The 19608-nt window shown below is 37.9% G+C and overlaps 1 protein-coding gene across 2 annotated transcripts in view; it reads right to left on the bottom strand.

The window, feature by feature from the left end:
* Positions 1–18758, bottom strand: part of LOC106060355 (uncharacterized) — a 23267-nt gene extending 4509 nt beyond the window's left edge. The window contains exons 1-6 of one of the 2 annotated variants that reach the window (XM_056040227.1): positions 18603–18758; positions 17462–18018; positions 14144–14330; positions 12355–12571; positions 5817–6037; positions 1520–1680 (exon numbers count right to left, since the gene is read on the bottom strand). In XM_056040227.1, the coding sequence (XP_055896202.1) occupies positions 1520–1680; positions 5817–6037; positions 12355–12571; positions 14144–14330; positions 17462–17970 (1295 nt within the window). In that variant the 5' untranslated portion in view covers positions 17971–18018; positions 18603–18758. The remainder of the gene's footprint in view (positions 1–1519; positions 1681–5816; positions 6038–12354; positions 12572–14143; positions 14331–17461; positions 18019–18602) is intronic. The other variant, XM_056040228.1, reaches the window with a different exon arrangement.
* Between the last annotated feature and the right edge of the window lie 850 nt (positions 18759–19608).

Raw genomic sequence — 19608 nt, 5'->3', positions numbered from 1 at the left:
AGATTGGTCCGTTTGGGAAATAGTGTATAACTCAACTCCCTCTAGGATCTTGCTTTACAAATTTTGTTCCAGGTTCATATGCTTTGAGTTTATGTTATCCAACAGTCTCTGGATCTCTTTTTTTTGTAGAACTGTTACCCTCTAAGTACGAAAAACTGAATAGCCTGAAAGTGTCGTGCATTCAAAGGAATGGACTACTAATTCTTTGAATATTATTTCAATTGTTCATTGATTTGGTGCTCAATCAAATTTCAACTAAGTGTGTATACTGTTTACAGCTTATTTATGCTAGGTACATTCATACAGAAGTTATTTCATAATAAGTTGCATGAAAGATGGAGAAAGATATAATAGGACTACCGAGACGGATCCACGTAACTCAATATTGATTCATAAACTGAAATGGCGGCTGAGTGGTAAAGCGATTTGCTTCCGAATCGGGATCTCGAGTTCGAATCTTGGGATTTTTAATTTCGTGATCTAATGGTTACCTTCCGATAGTTTGGGGAAAGTAAAGGCGGTTGGTCGTTGTGCTGGTCACATGACATCCGCGTTATCCGTGGCCGACAGAAACATTGATCATTACATTATCTGCCCTATATATAGATCGCACGGTCTGAAAGGGGAGCTCTACTTTTTATTTTTTTTACTTTCCAACTGCTGAAACATTTTCTTTAGATGAGTGTAGAAAATCGAGTTATCACGTTTATGCCTGAAATATTTGACAGTTAACATTAGCCAATAACACTTGAGGAAAAGACAGAATAGTGAAAGAGCTTTAAATCAAATAAAAAATAAAATAGAAAAATACCCATTTCAGGCCTGTGACCTAAAGAGCAGATGATGTAAAGGTCAAGGTCATATGTTTCTGTGGACCAAGTTGAACAAGGATATCAGCTTCCGCGACTATGTCAGGTGACCATTTGAGCTGGGTGGACTCAGAGGCGCCAAATTCCAAAATCCTAGTCTTAACCTGGATTCAAACCCTCGTTTCGGAAGCCAAGTGCTTTACCACTCAGCCACCTCGTTACATTTTTTTTTGTGTTAGATGTTTAGATATTATGTTCATCTATCGTCTTAGTCACTCTTACTTCTTACTCCGGCCATAACAACATAAGGCCTGGGAACAAATCAACGGGCGTAGCCGGTGTACCTCGAGTGTGAAAGTAATTGTTGATGTCCTAGGACTTAACCCAACACTTCGCACATTCTGATTATTTAGCGGAACACTTTGCATTTTTTGTTTTACTTTAATTCACGTGGTGGCCTACTAGTTCATTTTCGTAGAACTATTCTGGCCTCGTGGAACACAAGGGTTCGCGGAACACAGTTAAGGAAACACCGTTCGGAGTGAACGTTTCCTGAACATTGCACTCTTTAGTAAGGAAATATAAACTTGATCCCAAATTATGCACTATTCGCTACTAAAGTACTATCCCGATCCCAAAAGATGCACTAATCACTACTAAAGTACTAACCCGATCCCAAAAGATGCACTAATCACTACTAAAGTACTCACCTGATCCCAAAGTAAGGCATCCTCTCCTCCTGTTTCCCCTGCGCTGTAGCTCTGACTATGCTAAATCTTGCCCCGTGGTCAGCTAGCATGATAAGAATGGCGTTGTCCAAGTGTTTCTCCACATGCAGTCGTTTTAAGTGTTCGTACAAGTCATCGTCCATCTGTTGATTACATAGTGGATACAGTTGTGCACTCAATGGACAATCAGTACCAATTGAAACGTTAAGGCCTTAGAGACATCAAATTTTCAAACAAACAAAATATAAAAATCATTTTTAAAAAGGCTTACCAAAGGGGCAGAATTAGACACGTAAAGCCACATCTTTCAAAAATGTAGAAGTTATTTCCGTTTTTCGATAACAAACAAAATAATTAATTACCGATGAATAATTGACTAAATGGTTAATTTGTAAATAATTCATCTTGCTTTGATTCATACAAGTAATATCGCGACGAAACGATTCTAGTTCCGAAAAGTCTAAAACAGGGCGAGATATAACACAATAGACCGTAAGTGAGGCCAATTCGGGCCATAATGGTTTCGTTTAAACGAATCTTGCCTAAGAGATGGTTAAAGATATGCCCATACAATAAACGTTAATTGTTAGTGGTTTTATAAATCTAAACGTTAATGTTAAATAAATAGGCGTATTTATTACCATAACATAATTTTAACACTAGACAAAATGTATGTATAAATCTTTTCTTTTTAATTAAATAATTATCTTTATATAAACCAACTTAAACTTAAGGATTGTTTAAAAGCGATGGAATTAAAGGAAAAGTTGCTTGCATAATAACAGTGGCGTAGCTAGAGTATATGATGCCTGGTGCGGTACCTCATCTTGATGCCCCCCCCCCCCCAAAAAAAAAAAACAACAACTAACTAATTAATAACATTGCAAAAACTTACTTTTTTTTCAAAATAATATATATTCATTAATCAAATATTATTAATTCTTTCATGACCTTAATGACCTTTCATGACCGCAGCATTATCATAGTCTTGACCCCTGCAGTCCATTATGTCTAAGCCATCCAAACGCAATTTCTCTAGAATCATCTCAGCAATTCTAGCAGCACGCGTGTCCTTTGTGTCGATGAAGTCAATAAAAGACTCACGAACCTGCACCCCGTCATTCTCCATGACAACATACCGTAAAATTTGGGAAATTTGATCCAGCTTTGAGATGTCAGGTGTACTGTCAAAAATAATAGACAAATATTTGGCTTGTTTTACTTGCTGTATGATTTGATTTTTAGCGTGATCCCCCAATATTGTAATAAATTCATTTTGTATTAGTGGAGACATGTATGTATTCGGTCTGGAACAAAGCTTAGTTCGAAGCACATGCTCCCTCAAGAGTTGATCGTACTTTGATAGTAAATTTACTAACTCTCCAGGTTTTCGTCTCTTGTATAATCAAATCTTGAGCCTTGTTGTCAATATTGTTCCCTACTCTCAGGCCAACTTCAAGTTCCCTCCAAGTAAGCGATGACTGAATGTGAGCTCTGCTGGTCTCATGTTTTTCTATTTTCGGGGATAACCTCCACCACTCATTGAATCCATCTTTGGATTTAAATGAAGATTTGGTACTTGATCTTGTTGAGAAGAGTGTGCAAAATAAGGATTCCTTTTTTTTTTTTTGGCGAATAACACATCCACTTTCTAAGAACTTTCTCGCCGTTCGACATTTGCCGGAAAAACCAAGCCTTTGAAAGCTTTCCAGCCTTTCCTTTTGCTGATTCTTGATGTCTATACGCCTCTCTGAATTGACTGTCCATACGCTGAACTGTTTCAGATCCTTGAGTGAGAAGGTGTTTGCGAATATTATCTGTGATTACATCAGGCCAATCTCCAATGTCGTTCAGTCTAGAGTTTATTATCCTGCTTTCTGTATTGTTTACATTGTCTGATGGTCCAGCTTCTTCAGTATGAATTTTTGAGGACATGCTTGTGTGCTGTCCTTTAGTCTCTAGAACCTGCGGTATTGAAGTATTTTCTTCTTTTCACGATCTCGGCCTCATCATTTTTTTTCTGGATTCAATGGTAACCGTCTCATCTTGCTTTGTTGCTTTTAATTGTTCAGTTAATTCATACCCATTAACAGCTCGCCTATAGTCAGTGGACTTTGGCAATGATGTGACTTGAAATTGTCTCGATGCTTCTTCGGACTTAAGAAATTTAAGAAACGCACCTCACTGCGGTCAAAGAAACTGCTTTATGCGGATGACATTGTCCTCTGGTCAACCGGCAAGAAAGCCGACCAAATACAGGCGGCATTACAAGCAGACCTCCAAACCATCTCCTCGTATTGCGACAAATGACAGATTCAGATAAACGTTGCCAAAACGACCTGGTCCCCGTTCAGCCTAGGTATCGACATTCTTAAGGCTCCATTCGAGCTTCAACTCGGTGGGCTGCGACTCCAACGTGAAAACACGCCAAATATCTAGGGGTAACCCTGGATAGAAAGTTGTCAATGCTCCAGCACGTCCAGGAAGTTGAAAGAAAAGCCTCGGAGAAGTTAGCGTTACTAAGAAAGCTGGCCAGCACAAAGTGGGGTGCCAAAGCTTACATGCTACGCACATTGTACTTAGGGGCAGTCAGATCACAAATTGAGTACAGCTCAAGTATATGCTAGTAAAACTGCCCTCGAATCACTCGACCGAGTACAATCACAGGCACTAAGGTTCATTTGTGGCACCTTTCGGACAAGCCCAACAAACGCTGCTGAAATATTAACAAACGTGGCCCCTTTACATTTAAGGAGGGAGAGGGCGGTACTTATAGTCTATGAGCGCTATAAAAGGGGCGACTCTAGGCTACCAACCTCAATATTAGTGCGACAGTGGAGAGAGAGGAACCGCATAAAATGCGATCGTTCCTCCACATTGCGGCCAATTTGTCAAAATCAACTGGGCTCTCCACTGACAGAATCTCAATTAGAATAATTAGTACTTGCCCTCCGTGGAGGAGAAGTCGGCCCCACAAATAAGCATGTCCCTTATAGGGCAAGAGGGAGCCACCAATAGGCGATTAACACCTGCCATACTCCAAAACTTTGCATCAGCTACACTAAAGTTCTACCCATCATATGCCATTTTCTGTTATACCGATGGGTCGGTAATAAGGGACCCCGATAGATCTGGGTATGGGGCCCTTATAGTCTACCCAGACCGGACAGAACCAGAGATGCTGATTTCTCCGTCTGAGCTTAAAAGGGTTTTGAGGCGCCAGCCAGACTAGTCAGTCTTGAGCATTGTGCATCATTTTGTTTACGTTACAGTATTACAATTAACAAGTTAGTTAAAAAAAAACGCGTAGAAAACAAAGGTTAGCTTATTTAAAAATATTGACATTACAATAGAATTATTTCCAAAATTAAACTATAAAGAATCATAAACAAATGAATAAACTAAGACAATTGTTTAGAGCTAGAGTTTAGAAATATATTTGTAAACTCAATATCTAGATTAAACAAATGGACTAAACAATGAAGTAAAAAAAAGGTTGGCCTATTTTCTTTTTTATATTACAGAGCATTGATCAGTGTAGTAACAACATGTACCGTGTGTCCGAAATAAATCTAGTAAATTAGATTCAAACTGTTCTATAGCTTACATTGTATGGAAGAAATAGTCAAGGAGATGAAACAAAATAGGGACATGACTAGTTTATAAATCGTTAGTTCATGTTTAAAATACAGTAGTTTATGTTTGTTCGTGTCCATACAATTAGTCGCTTTTACTGAAACGCTCAGGGAAATAGGAAATTAATACACACTGGGGGAATTTTGGTGCCCCTCTCCACTTGGTGCCCTGTGCGGCCCGCACCACCCGCACATTGGTAGCTACGCCACTGCAGAATAATTACTTGTAAAAACAAAATGGTTCGCTGAAAACAAAAAGTCGCATTTGCGCCAGAACTTTCACCCTGCAAAATACGAAATCGAACTTTCAATATCTTTTTTTTTTCAGTAAGCGTAAAAGACTGACGAACAGATGGAAGGACGTACAGACAGACCCCACAAAACCAATATCTGCTTTTCTTCTTTCGGGAACGCTTAAAATAGACAGGGCAGAGCATAGTTCAAAACAAATGAATGTGGTGTGCATAGTACAGCACAAAACAAAACGTAACAGTGGAAATTAAATTTAAAAAAAAAAACGAAAAAATATAAAGCACACAACAAACAAATTTATAAACATACAAAACAGACTCAACAGTATAAGAAATTCAAAACATTGATTCAGCAAGATTGACATAGCAATGAAAAATTCAAGTTATTTAAACCTGTGATAATTTATTATTTTCTCGGTGGGATAACTCTGACTGGAAAGTGAAAGAAAATTTGCGTTTCTTTGGGTAGAGAAAGAACAGCTCCCTCATATAGTCTTGGATGACTGCATGTCGAGGTCTGGAACCCATGCAGTACTGCTGGAAGTCACTGTAGTGTGTCTGGATGGCTAGACTAAAATAACGATAATAGTGGTCAGTTGGTTGATGGTTGAAACCTGAGAAAGAATAAGAATTACGACATTTAAAGGTGGTAAGTTGGTTGATGGTTGAGACCTGAGAAAGAATAAGAATTACGACATTTAAAAGTGGTCAGTTGGTTGATGGTTGAAACCTGAGAAAGAATAAGAATTACGACATTTAAAAGTGGTCAGTTGGTTGATGGTTGAAACCTGAGAAAGAATAAGAATTACGACATTTATAAGTGGTCAGTTGGTTGATAGTTGAAACCTGAGAAAGAATAAGAATTACGACATTTAAAAGTGGTCAGTTGGTTGATGGTTGAAACCTGAGAAAGAATAAGAATTACGACATTTAAAAGTGGTCAGTTGGTTGATGGTTGAAACCTGAGAAAGAATAAGAATTAGGACATCTAAAAGTGGTCAGTTGGTTGATGGTTGAAACCTGAGAAAGAATAAGAATTAGGACATATAAAAGTGGTCAGTTGGTTGATGGTTGAAACCTGAGAAAGAATAAGAATTAGGACATCTAAAAGTGGTCAGTTGGTTGATGGTTGAAACCTGAGAAAGAATAAGAATTAGGACATCTAAAAGTGGTCAGTTGGTTGATGGTTGAAACCTGAGAAAGAATAAGAATTAGGACATATAAAAGTGGTCAGTTGGTTGATGGTTGAAACCTGAGAAAGAATAAGAATTAGGACATCTAAAAGTGGTCAGTTGGTTGATGGTTGAAACCTGAGAAAGAATAAGAATTAGGACATCTAAAAGTGATCATTGGTTGATGGTTGAAACCTGAGAAAGAATTAGGACATCTAAAAAGTCTTCCATTAAGATTAAACTAGAGAATGAAGCTGACTTTATTTTAACTTGAGTCATAGTAAATTGAGTGATAAATTGACTAAAATATAAAGTAGTAATAAACAGGCCCGACTCATTGTAATTATTGTATTTATTAAATTATTGACTCTATTACAATCTCCATGTTTAACGCTATTTCTTAACTCTTTAAGCCAATACATAAATACAATTTGAGTACTAAAATCAGTTGAAGTAGTAGATCGCTATGTATGCAAAAAGCGAAACGAACAGACTGTACAAGTCCAGTTCAGGAACGAGCATTGCCCAAAAGGCGCGTACTTTGGGCGATTCAGAGAGGATAACGACACACGATGCAGCCACTGCAGAGATGACGAGACAATAGACCAATTTCTTGCATAGAGAGAAACAGACAGACAGAGACAGAACTTATACATGTTTAGATTCATGTTCCTTGTACGGGAACAGGGAAACTTTACAAAACAATGGCCGATTCCTTTCACGTGCTCTAGAGGAAGTCTCAGAACGTTGGTAGTCACGAATGGGGTGTCAAGTAAGTTATGTATGCAAAACCTACGTCGAAAGGCTAAGTACGCTTGAATTTGGCTTGGCTTGCCTACCTATGAAGGGGGCTTGAGGTTCGACACCCAAATCGAGCAGAGTTGTGTTTACTGAGCCCCAAAGGCAGCACGGAAAACCTTCTCTCAGATACCCCTCACCCCCCCCCACACACACACACACACTCGTCCTCAAACGTGATTTTACCATAGCGCTCTGAGCATGTTATAAGCATGAAAGTAGCGCTATATAAAAGCTTTAAAATTTAAAAAACAACAACAATAGGCTGTGTATTACTAATTCAATTCTCCCATTGCAAGGCAACAAATGCTTTTATTTGAACAATGTATACATCTTTATTATGTCTTCTCAAACCATAGGGAAATAACCTTTCAAGTGAGAGGTGTGGCTGACAGGCAGATATAACTTTGCTACCCATCAAGGGTCTTGACTATCTATCAAGAGGGCTTGGCTAACCATCAAAAAGTCTTGGCTATCTATCAAAGGGGCTCAAGCTAGTTACCCGACTCAAGCAGAGTTGCGTTTACTGAGCGCCTAAACTTAGCACGAAAACCTTCTCCCACCTAGTTACCAATCCTCCTCACTCGTCCACAAAAAGAGATTGGATCATAGCGCTCTGAGCATGGTATTAACATTATATATATATGAATATAGCTATGTATTATATATATATATATATATATATATATATATATATATGGCAGAGCATCATGGCGTCGCGCTGTGAAAACTGGCGTACAGGTTGCTGTGGAAAAAAGAACAACGCTGGCAGACGAAAAACGCCAGAGAAGAAAAGCAAGGCAAACGACACTAGCTCCAGCTGGAATAACCTGCCCAGTGTGCGGCCAAACATTCCGGCCATACATTAGATATATATATATATATATATATATATATAGATAGATAGATAGATAGATAGATAGATAGATAGATAGATAGATAGATAGATAGATAGATAGATAGATAGATAGATAGATATACTAGCCTTACTCCTAGGCTTCGGCCGTTCATTTGTTCCCAGGCTATATATTGTTTCTTTGCCATGGACCGTTTTCATTTATCTTATCTTATATAATACAGACGTTACTTCAAAAAAGAAGATGATTACGTCCTACGCGTCATGCATTTAGTCATGCATATTAACCAATGACTTAAATTCTGCCAAGTCACTGGTTTTCCTGGCTAGCTCAGGCAACCCATTCCATGCTCTAATAGCACTAGGGAAGAAGGAGTATTTGTACAAATTTGTCCTAGCATATGGGACGAGGAATGTGCCTTTATCTTTGTGTCTTTCAGAGTATTTTATTAAATTTGGTTTTTGTATATTGAAGATTATGGTTCAGTGTTTTATGTATTATTGCTACTTTACTTTTGAGCCTTCTGTCCTGAAGGCTTTCTAAATTTAGTGATTTTACTAAAGGTGTTACTCTAGTCAAATGTGAATATTCGTTTGTTATGAATCGCACTGCTCTATTTTGTGTCTGTTCTAGTTTCTTAATGTTTTCTTGAGTTGAGGGGTCCCAAACAGAGGATGCATATTCTATTATTGGCCTAACCAAGGTTAAATAACATTTTAGTTTTATGTTCTTATTTGATTTATAGAAATTTCTTTTAATAAATCCTAATGCTTTGTTTGATTTTTTTGTAGTTTCATCAATATGTGGATTCCATGACAGTTTTTCATTTATTATAACACCTAGGTATTTTGCGTTTTTAGTCTGTGTTACTGGTTTGCCATGAATAAGATAAGTGGAATTAATTTGTTTTAGTTTTTTTGTTACTCTTAACAACTGACATTTTCTGGGTGGAAAGACATGCTCCAATTTGATTCCCATTTCTGTAATTCATCTAATTCTCTTTGTAAAATATCTGTGTCTTGTGTTGTTTTTATTGTTCTATATATTATGCAATCGTCTGCAAATAATCTGACTTTTGTTCCTGAAGTAATGCAATTTGGTAAATCATTTATGTAAATTAAAAATAGTAGTGGACCCAAGACTGTTCCTTGAGGTACACCTGAGTTTACTGTTATCGGTGTTGATTTAGAGCCATTTATTATTACAGTTTGTTCTCTCCCTATCAGAAAGTCTTTAATCCATTGATGCAGTGGACCATTAATGCCGAAATATTTTAATTTTTTAAGCAAACTATGGTGGTGAACTTTGTCAAAAGCCTTAGAAAAATCTAGTAAGATAGCATCTATTTGTTCACTATTATCTAAACCTTTTGAAAAATCATCAATTAGTCCTATTAGTTGTGTTTCACATGATCTATATTTCCTAAAGCCATGTTGGTATGGTGTGAGGACATTATGTTTGTCTAAGTGGTTTATGATGTTGCTACATATTATGTGTTCTAGGATTTTACATGTGATGCTGGTAAGTGATACTGGTCTGTAGTTTCCTGGGTCAGATTTTTCTCCTTTTTTAAATAGGGGGGTGACATTAGCTTCTTTCCAGTCCTTTGGTACTCTGCCCTGGTTAAGTGAAGCCTGAAAGAGTATTTTGAACACTGGGGCTAGCTCATTACTTAGTTCTTTGAGTAATCTAGCTGGAATACCATCAGGTCCAGAAGCTTTATTTGGTTTGGTGTTGGCTAATAGTTTTTGAATTCCATTTTTTTGTACTACTATAGCTTCTATGTTGTCTACTTGGTTCAAATTCAGTAATATGTCTTTGTCTCCTGGGGCTGAGAATGCTGATGCAAAGTATTTGTTGAGAATGTTTGCTTTAGTTTCATTATCATTATGTATTATGTTATGTTCATCTTTTAATGGCGCTAAGCCTGTTGTTTCCATTTTCTTAGACTTAATGTATGACCATAGGTTTTTGTTGTTGTCTTTAGATATTACATTGTTTATGTATTCACTCTGCAGCTGTCTGCTTACTTTTTGGGTTAAGTGTTTAATTTTTATATACTTTTTGTAAACTCTTTCTGCATTAGTTTCTTTAAATTTTCTATATAGGTTTTCCTTCTGTTTACAAAGCTTCTTTAGTCTATTATTAAACCAGCATTTATTTATTTTGTTTGATGTGTATTTAGTTGGTATTTGATTTTCTATAATGCTTTTAAGATGGTTTTTAATAAAATTCCAAAGGTCATCGACTGGTTGGTTAATGTCTTTTTCTAATAAGAATGTTTGTTGAAAGTTTAATGCAGCTTGGTGTAGTTGTGTTAGGTTACATTTATTCCAGAGTAAGATTTTTCTTTTGGGTTTTGTATTGGCTACTGCTTTTATCTGACTGTGTATTTTTATGATCTCATGGTCTGATAGACCAGGGATAATATCATAATCAACTACTAATCCAGGTCTGTTGGTTAAGAAGAGATCTAATGTGTTGTTTAATCTAGTTGGCTTTTTAATGATTTGATCTAAACTTAGGTTGTGTAAAGTTTCTATGAAAAGCCCATTTATGTCCTTAAGGTTTTGGTGTTTATCTATGGTTAGTGTTTTCCAATTTATATCAGGTAGGTTGAAATCACCCATAATCCAAAAAACTGCATTTTTATTTGTCTCTTTAAGTGTCGTAATCTGATTACATAGTTCCTGCATGTATTCTAAACTAGAATTTGGTGGTCTGTAAATGCTGCCTATTATTAGGGATGTTGAGGTGGTATTAATTTTACAGCTAACCCTAATATCTAATACGTTGCATTGGACCAGTCGTAAATTTGAATATCACTTCTCTCCACCCCCACTCCCCACAACTCTCCTCCTCAACGAATAGGGTCTAGTGTTATTTACACCATCTGACTATTCTTCTGCTTTTCGGTTTTTATTTGAAATAATTCATTGGCTCTTTGATATTTTGGCCTGGGGACTGGTTCAAAACCCTACTTGAAGTAGGACAAGGCTGCCTACTCTCACCTACTCTTTTCAATATCTTTCTTTAAAGCTCTCTAGGGCTATGGAGGTACTGTAAACATTTGGGAAAGAAGAATTACTTACTCGAGCTTCGCGGAATAAACAGATGGCCTTTAAAAGGGGCATCAGCATTGGGATTGAAAAGCTGACAAGTGTCATTAGTTTCAAATACCTCGGAGCTTTCATCTCTGATGAGGGAGTCAAATTTGAACTACTGTCCCGAATTGCACGGTCCACAACCGCACTTGCAAAACTCAAAACAATATGGAAAGACAAAGTCAGAGCATAGGCCACATTCTAAGTTGCGAGTCTTGGACGCTGACTGTAGAACTAGAGAGAAGGATCCTAGCAATGAAATGGATATGCTACATAAAGATCCTAGGTATCACATTCAAAGACCGCATCCTAAACGAAGAGATTTGAGGCAGTACAACGACTGGACCCCACGATGACCTGCTAACTACTGTCAAAAATGCAAACTAAAACTATATGGTCATGTTAAAAGATCAACAAGGCTCGCGAAGACCTTCCTTCAGGAAAAAGTACCAGGAAAAAGAAGAAGAGGCAGACAAAGAAAGTGATAGGAGACAAAATAAAAGAATAGACGGCCCTGACATTGAAAAAGATTCGTAGGCAAAAGACAGAGAGGAATGGAGACAAATCTTGGGTGGTGCCCCAAAGGTTCAAAAGATTAAGGGGTAGATGGAGGTAAAGAGGCATTAGCAGTAGTATTTGCAACAACTTTTTCAGAGAATGGGTGAGGGAGAAATAACGTTTACAAAAATTGTACCAGACAGACAGACTGACAGACGGCTTGGCAAAACAAAAAAGAGAAACCTTTTGTCTGGAAATTACATTTAGTGGGAATTCTTATTTCCTGGGGAATTCTAGTAGACTGCCCAATGAAAGCTCACTATTGCAGTCCATTGATTTATCAATCAAAACTGTTCACATTCTTAGATTTTAGGGTCTTGTATCTCATTTATTTTCCTTTCAATCCAAAAACCTACCACCCTTACACAGCGTGATTTTCTCACTTGCACCAAGATTTCAGCGTCTATGATGGTCTAGCTGCGCTAGCATTCTGTGTACAAACCTAAAAGACGGTACTGGAATGTCCCTAGATGAGCATCGTCCTCTCCCCAGGCCGTCACGTAGCCAGCCTGTTTAAATTCCTTCCAAATCCAAGGGAAGTCATCCACTGATTTGGCTCCTGGATAGCCTCTCCTAGCTTCGTGGAGCTCTTCTTCTCTCTTACCTATAAGAATGGGCATGATGGCGGCCGGGGTGCCGTCTCCAAGAATGTTGTAGCCCTGTGGATAGATTCATTCAGACTTAAAGAATTTTAATCAATAATATTACAGCTTTCTCAATAGGTTTGTTATATTCCAAGTTGTTCTCTCTCCCTCTCTCTCTCTCTATCTCTCTTATATATATATATATAATATAAATAATTTTAAAAGCGCTGTTAACAAATCACCAGATTTAAAATGTCAAAATAATCTAAAAACGTTTTTGATGGATAGGTCTTCTTGAATGAAGAGACGCATGTCCAAGATGAACAAGTAGCTAGTGTCAGAAATTTAGTTAGTAAAGAGACGCACCAGAGTTGACGGACTTTAAATGCGACATTTAGTAACGTCACCGACTAGTGGGTTCTAGTTTACTTATGTTATTATTAGTCAGTTGGTGTTGGGACTTTAAGGGAATAACTGCGTATTACTACTTTATGGAGCAGAGACCTGGAGAACCACCATCACCACAATGGAAAAAATCCAGGTATTCATCAGTTCCTGCCTGATGAAGATTCTTATGATCTGCTGACCAGACAAGATCTCAAATAAGGAACTGTGGTAAAGAACAAAGCAGCAACCCATTGAAGTAGATATCCTTCAGAGACGCTGGAGATGAATAGGTCACACCCTTCGCAAACCTGAATCCAACATAGTCCTAGCCTGGAACCCCCCCCCCACCCCCCAAAAAAAAAAGGGATTACATTCCGCAGCGATTTGGAAGCAGATGCCAAGCAGATGGGCAAGACGTGGGAACAGTTAGAGACACTCGCCCAGAAGCGAGATGCCTGGAGGAAGCTGGTTGGTGGCCTATGCCCCAGAAGGGACCACAGGCAGAGATGAGATGAGATTCATATTACTGACAGAGACTCGACTGTGGCCTTTTCAGTATTAAACTTCATTAAAGTATATAACGGTCTGGACTTAGTCAGTTAAGCTTGTTAGATGTGTAGGTCTTGTTCCTTAGTAGTTTAAACGCATCTAATAGGGCCTACACACGTACAAAAAACCCAGACATCTCCAGAGTAATCTTTCGAAGTCAGACAGCTATCATCAAGATCAAGGCCTATCACACGAGTTACACAAAATGCCTCGAAACCGTAACTTTTGAGGGAGAAAAGTGGCACGGCTAGAAGCGTTTGGTTGTGTCTCTCTAAGGAACCTATGGATTGATCAGTGCACTAAGGTATAATGGCATTTCTATGTTGTAGATGCACTGATGACAAAGTGCGGCCACTTTGTAGTTGATACTTGCATTTACATAAAATATTTCCCTTCATTCCTTAATATAGCCTTCCTGTTTATAACGATTAATAGTTATAATTGATGAATTTTTATAAGATAAAAAGTAGCCATTGCACCGGAACTTTGCAAGCTGCAAAATATCATTAATATAGATCTTCAAACACTTTTCTCGTTTTTTTTTTTAAATCCAAATGAAATGTTTGGACGGACGAACGGACGGACAAAAGCGGCTGTTTCCCTTTGACTTTCGTCGTAGGGGCGCTGTGACAGCTTGCGTAACCAAATCCCTGACGCTAAGTAGATGTTTTTAGCAGCTGAAAGGAAAGCAATGAAATGTGTCCGCCTTACCTCCATTTCTATCCCGTTTAGGACATTCACAAAGTAATCCCAGGTCAGGGGAAGATGTCTCTGCCAGGCCAGCCTGGATACTGAATCCAGCCCAATCATGATGACGTCAACGTCCAGGCCTTTTACTTCACGTGAAGCCTTGCGCTTGAGTATATCTTTATCGTGCCTTATCCCAGCATGCCAGTTACTGTCAAAACAGAACGTGGAATATGAGTTAACTCGAAGGAACATGGAAAAGGGTTTTTTTTATGCATTGTTGATCTTTCAATCTTTTAAGACATCTGTCAGGGGCAGGTATGGCGAGAGTGAGTATTTTACTTTGTTGATATTTTGGTATGATAGTTCTATCCCTTTGTTTATGTACTCCCAGGTTATGAAGGTGAATAGTCTTGCACGTGATGTGAACTGAATGGTTTAGTCTTCCTTGAAAAATGACACAGAGTGTGTTAGTCAGTGGGGTCTTATTCCAGGAAGGTTGGACGGTTGCTTCCTGAACTGGTGTTTGTGCATTAATATTTCCTGAGAGCTGATGTCCTATTTGTGCTCTGTCGGATATTAAAGTTATTGTCATTTTCATGGCTATCTGTGTGGGTGAACAAAGACGTCCTCAACATCTGTGTGGGTGAACAAACACATCCTCAACATCTGTGTGGGTGAACAAACACGTCCTCAACATCTGTGTGGGTGAACAAACACGTCATCAACATCTGTGTGGGTGAACAAACACGTCCTCAACATCTGTGTGGGTGAAAAAGCACGTCCTTAACATCTGTGTGGATGAAAATAATTAATGTACTAAAGCACATCCTGTCATCCCAGCACCAGTAGCTACCCAAGTATCCTCAAGTGTCATCATGAGCACTCGTCACACGGTGACACGCGTTACCGCGCGTTTACGGTAGAGGAGTGCTCTTAGTGTAGACCTCTTTCTACTCATGGTCATTTTAGTCATATTTCTTTCAGCAACTTAACATATTAGTGGATTATCCGAGCTGAGGTCATCTCACTTACTAATGGGGTTTGTTTTCCATGAATGCTATTTATCAAGTACTCTTGGATTATTTACCTTTGTTACCTTGAAGTTGGATTATACTGAACATGGGCGTAGCCAGGGGGGGGTTCTTGGGGTTCAAACCCCCCCCCCCCCGAAATGAAATCCCCCCCGGAGGGGGGGGGACGGAATTAAGTGACTGATATTTGCTTTCATTTTGTTTATTTTAGGTGAGATTTTAATACTAAATCATCACTTACCACAGCACAGCCTAGGCAGTTTTGAGTTAAAAACCCTCTACCAAGGGGTTTTGAGTTTAAATCCCCCTACCAGGGGGTTTTGAGATTTTAAAAACCCCTATCAAGGGGTTTTGAGATACAAATCTCTCTACCAGGGGGCTTTGAGTTTAAAACCCCCTACAGGGGGTTTTGAATTTTAAACCCCCTACCAGAGGTTTTTGCAGTTTAATCCCCCTCTTCTATAAAACAAAACAAAAAAAATGCAAACAACAATCCCCTAATTCCAACAGCACAGTTGAGGAAGATTTTGATTTTAAAACCCCATCCAAAATTTACGATAACCCCATCTTCAATATAAAAAAAGCAAATTACACACTAAAAATTATATGAGCGTAGCCAAAGGGGTTTTGAGTTTAACCCCCCCCCCCTTCCAGTTGGGGTTTGAAGCTAAAAAGTACCTCTTCAATATAAAAAAAAAGCAAATTACACACTATAAAATCTATGGGCGTAGCCAAGGGGGTTTTGAGTTTAAATCCCCCTCCTCCAGATGGCTTTTTCTTTAAAGTTTAAAACCCCTCCAGATGGTTTTGAGTTTAAAATTCCCCTACAGAGCGTTTAGAGTTGAAAACCTCTCTCTTCAATATTATTTTAAAGCAAACTACAGTCACCAAATTCTATGATCGTAGCTAAATGGGGTTTTGAATTAAAAACAAAACCAAAAAAAAAACCCCAGAGATTTTTTAGTTTAAAACCCCTCAACAGATGATTTGACGAAAAAACTTTCCTTTTCGATATAAAATCTAAAGCGAAATACAGGCATGTAATTCCAAGAGCGTAGTCAAGAAAGGTTACACATTTCTACCAGTGGCTTGGGCTCCATTAATTAAGTGTGAATAGTCTTCTGCCGAAATTGAAAATCATTAAATGTGTCGCAACAAAGATGGCTAAGACAGATTTTAGGAGTCAGTCATAGAGATCGGGTCTAAATCAAAGAAATCATATGCCGAACTGGGAGTCGAATCCTTAGTAAGGTTGTGACAGAGCGTCGCATGAGGTTTTGCGGGACATGTTTTCCGACAAAATGAATTACGCAAAATAAGAGTTGCGGAAACAGCTTGCCGGAAAATGCGCCGAACGGCGCGAGAGGGTCAAAGTCAGTAAGAATAGCACATTAGGTTTTTGAAATAAAACTTTTTAATAGCAAGATAATGCACTGTAGATACCTCAGAATATGCATTTTGTTGGCTTTCAATACCAGAAATAGTGCTCGGCGGCGGGGCTTCGCCCCGCGCTGGGGGAGCGCTGCGAGCTCCCCCAGACCCCCTTGCTAGCAATAAACAATAAACGTCTTCCGAAAGGGTCAGAATGTAATAAAGATTAATTATGTACACACACACACACATATATATATTTTTTTTTGCGGGGGGGTGGGGGGAGGTCGGGGGGGATCCCCCCCCCCCCAAAACCCTCCCCGAAAAAAAATCCTGGCTACGCCCATGATACTGAACGTATACACATTGGCGAACGAAATGAAAAATGAACCAATTAGTTAATAAATTTTTCGTAATTAATTTATGTTGGTATTAAAAAGGGAAATGAATGCTACCTATAGAGAAATGTGGTTGTATTTGTGGAGTTATTCTTCTTTTTACGTTTTGTACACGTTTGTTCTCACACTTCCCATTCTCGGATCAAATTGAAATTTTGCAAAATTATTCATAGTCGACGACAATAATAAATCAATGAAAAAAAAATGCAAATCAGCAAAGCAATTCGTGGTAATTAATTAATTAGATTTTATATTGAAAAAAAAGGGAGCTTATGCCTGCAGTAATTTGATATATGGCAGTGATTTTGCAATACTTTACCCTAGATACGCTTTTTTGTTAACGTTTTTTTTTATTTTGTTCTATTCTGAGTCTAACTCCCCACCCACCACTCGGCGTAGCAAATATAGGCTGCATAGTGCGAAAAGGTTCAATACAACTTTGGTAATGACCGTTTGGTGCCCGTAGGAGTCATTGACAAAAAAAGTTTTACACAGTAAGAATTTAATCATATTAAACGAAAAAACTACAAAGAACTCACTGATACTTGGCTCCATCGTCTGCAGTGCAGGCGACTCTGAAGAAGTCGTGAGTTATCCTTGTACCGTTCTTGAAGTCCTTCAAGGGTTCTCCCTCGACGACCTTAAAGTCACTCTCCTTCAAAACTGGGAACAAATCACATCGAATGTTCTTGTGCTTGGTGGCGGCCACCTCGGTGATGGTGAAGACTCCCCGGTGGAGCGACACCCAGTTCTCCTCCACAGCACACGTCACTCTTTTGTGTTGGACGTAGAACTTCATGATCTCCTTGTCGTACAGCTCCAAACGTGGGAATGGACACGACGACTTGGCGCCCGACTTGGGGTCAACCATGAGAAAATGTTTGCTGTGCTGAGGAATGAAGGGCTCAGACCTATCCACCGAGAGTTTCAGTTTCTCCAAGCTGAACAAGTAGATGAGGATGGTGAAAACTGTTAGAATCAACAGTCGAGTCGAGATATTGGTGTGAGTTCTGGGTGATAGCATATGAGTGATGTATCGTGTCTTCATTGAGCGTAGTCACGTGAAACAAAAATGACCTTCACATTTACAAGCAAACTGTTACAAATATTTTTAAAAAATTAGAAATTTTAATACAAGTAATTTTAGTAGTTCTTTTCTATTTAGACATATCAGTCAGATTTTAAAAAATCAACTAAAGATAAGAAGTAATTTAGGTCGAACATGTGAATTATATGCTGTTATAGTTCAAGCACATTTCTTATTCCATATGCTAAGACAATTTCGTACAAGTGCTCCTTCTTTTAGAGCATGGAATTGGCTTCCTGGGTCAGCCAGGAGACGATTTAGAAGAGTGAAGATGTCTTGTAAACATGCATGACTAGATTGACACATGGATAAAGACGTAATTATCTTCTCTTTTGAAGTCTTACATTTAAAGGACAAGATATATCTAGGGTTTTATTTTTATTATTATAAAATGTATAGCTCTAACATATAAATAGACTTCTTTCTTTATTGCATTATATTTCTTTCACTCTTCTAAAAGTAATCTTTAGTATAAAGACTAGTGTAGTTTAGACTGTTTAAATTTAATAGTTAATTACTTAATAGAAAATGAAATTATGGAAAATCTCTCTCCTCTTGTTAGGACAACACTGACAAAAAAGAAGTCTACATACCTTGCTAGAGGATAATTAAACTACACACATTTGAGAAGAGGTCAACAATTTGCTGCCCTTAATCCATAAATATATTTTTTTTACAAAAACAACTTTCTATTTCATATAGACTTCTAGATTCTAGATCTAGATCTTCTATCAAAGAAATCAGACAATAGGCTTATATCCGAATTCCATAATTTGTGAAACCTGGTGCATTTTTTTAAATTTTATTGGGAACTACCGTAAACTATTGATGTTAACTTATAATAGTGAAGTAAAGCAATGTCCAAATATGTAACTATTGGTTAAGAAGCGGTCATTGTGTTCTCCAGTGGCATCTTTGTCAACAGTTAGCAGGGAAATTTGCATCAGACGAGATTTAACATTTTTATCTAATTTTAATGTAATTTGTTTTCGTATTTTTGACTTAAAAAAGGAAACTTTTTATATAATTAATTAATAAAAAGCATTATTCTTTTTCTTGTAACAACTAGAATTACATTCATAAGTAGGCCTACATACCAATTATGTTTTGTATAGTCTTAAAAGTGATTTATTTGTTCCGTTTCTGAAGATTAAAAGTAGCCATCATTACGCACATTTCAAACGCTGCAAATGTAACATCAGCCCTTTTGTAAGATCAAAACACACAAACTATCTACATACGGTTTGGCTCTGTACTACATGCTACAAGCAGACGTTTCATAGATTAGCAATGGACGTTCTTAGAGCCTGATCCCTTTAGAGATTTTTGCTTAAAGGATGCGGCTTCGTTAGGTCTCCTTTAAACAACAGCAAAGCCAACAGAAACTCTTGGTTTGTATCTTACAATGTCGCAATGCCAAGGGCAGATCATCCAAAAAGTTTCTCAACCCGATTCTCTGGTGTACCACACATTTTCTCAATAGTAAAAACTAAATAATATATATATATATTCTAAACTGAATAAGTTCGTCAAAACAAATATTTAAAAAAATCTAAAGGGGAAGAACCCGCCATAAAAACAATATCTATCAGTAATTTA

The sequence above is a fragment of the Biomphalaria glabrata genome, chromosome 9, assembly GCF_947242115.1.
Source record: "Biomphalaria glabrata chromosome 9, xgBioGlab47.1, whole genome shotgun sequence".
Lineage (NCBI taxonomy): Eukaryota > Metazoa > Mollusca > Gastropoda > Planorbidae > Biomphalaria > Biomphalaria glabrata.
Note: the sequence above shows the minus strand (reverse complement) of the source record. Positions and strands in the feature narration are given on the sequence as shown.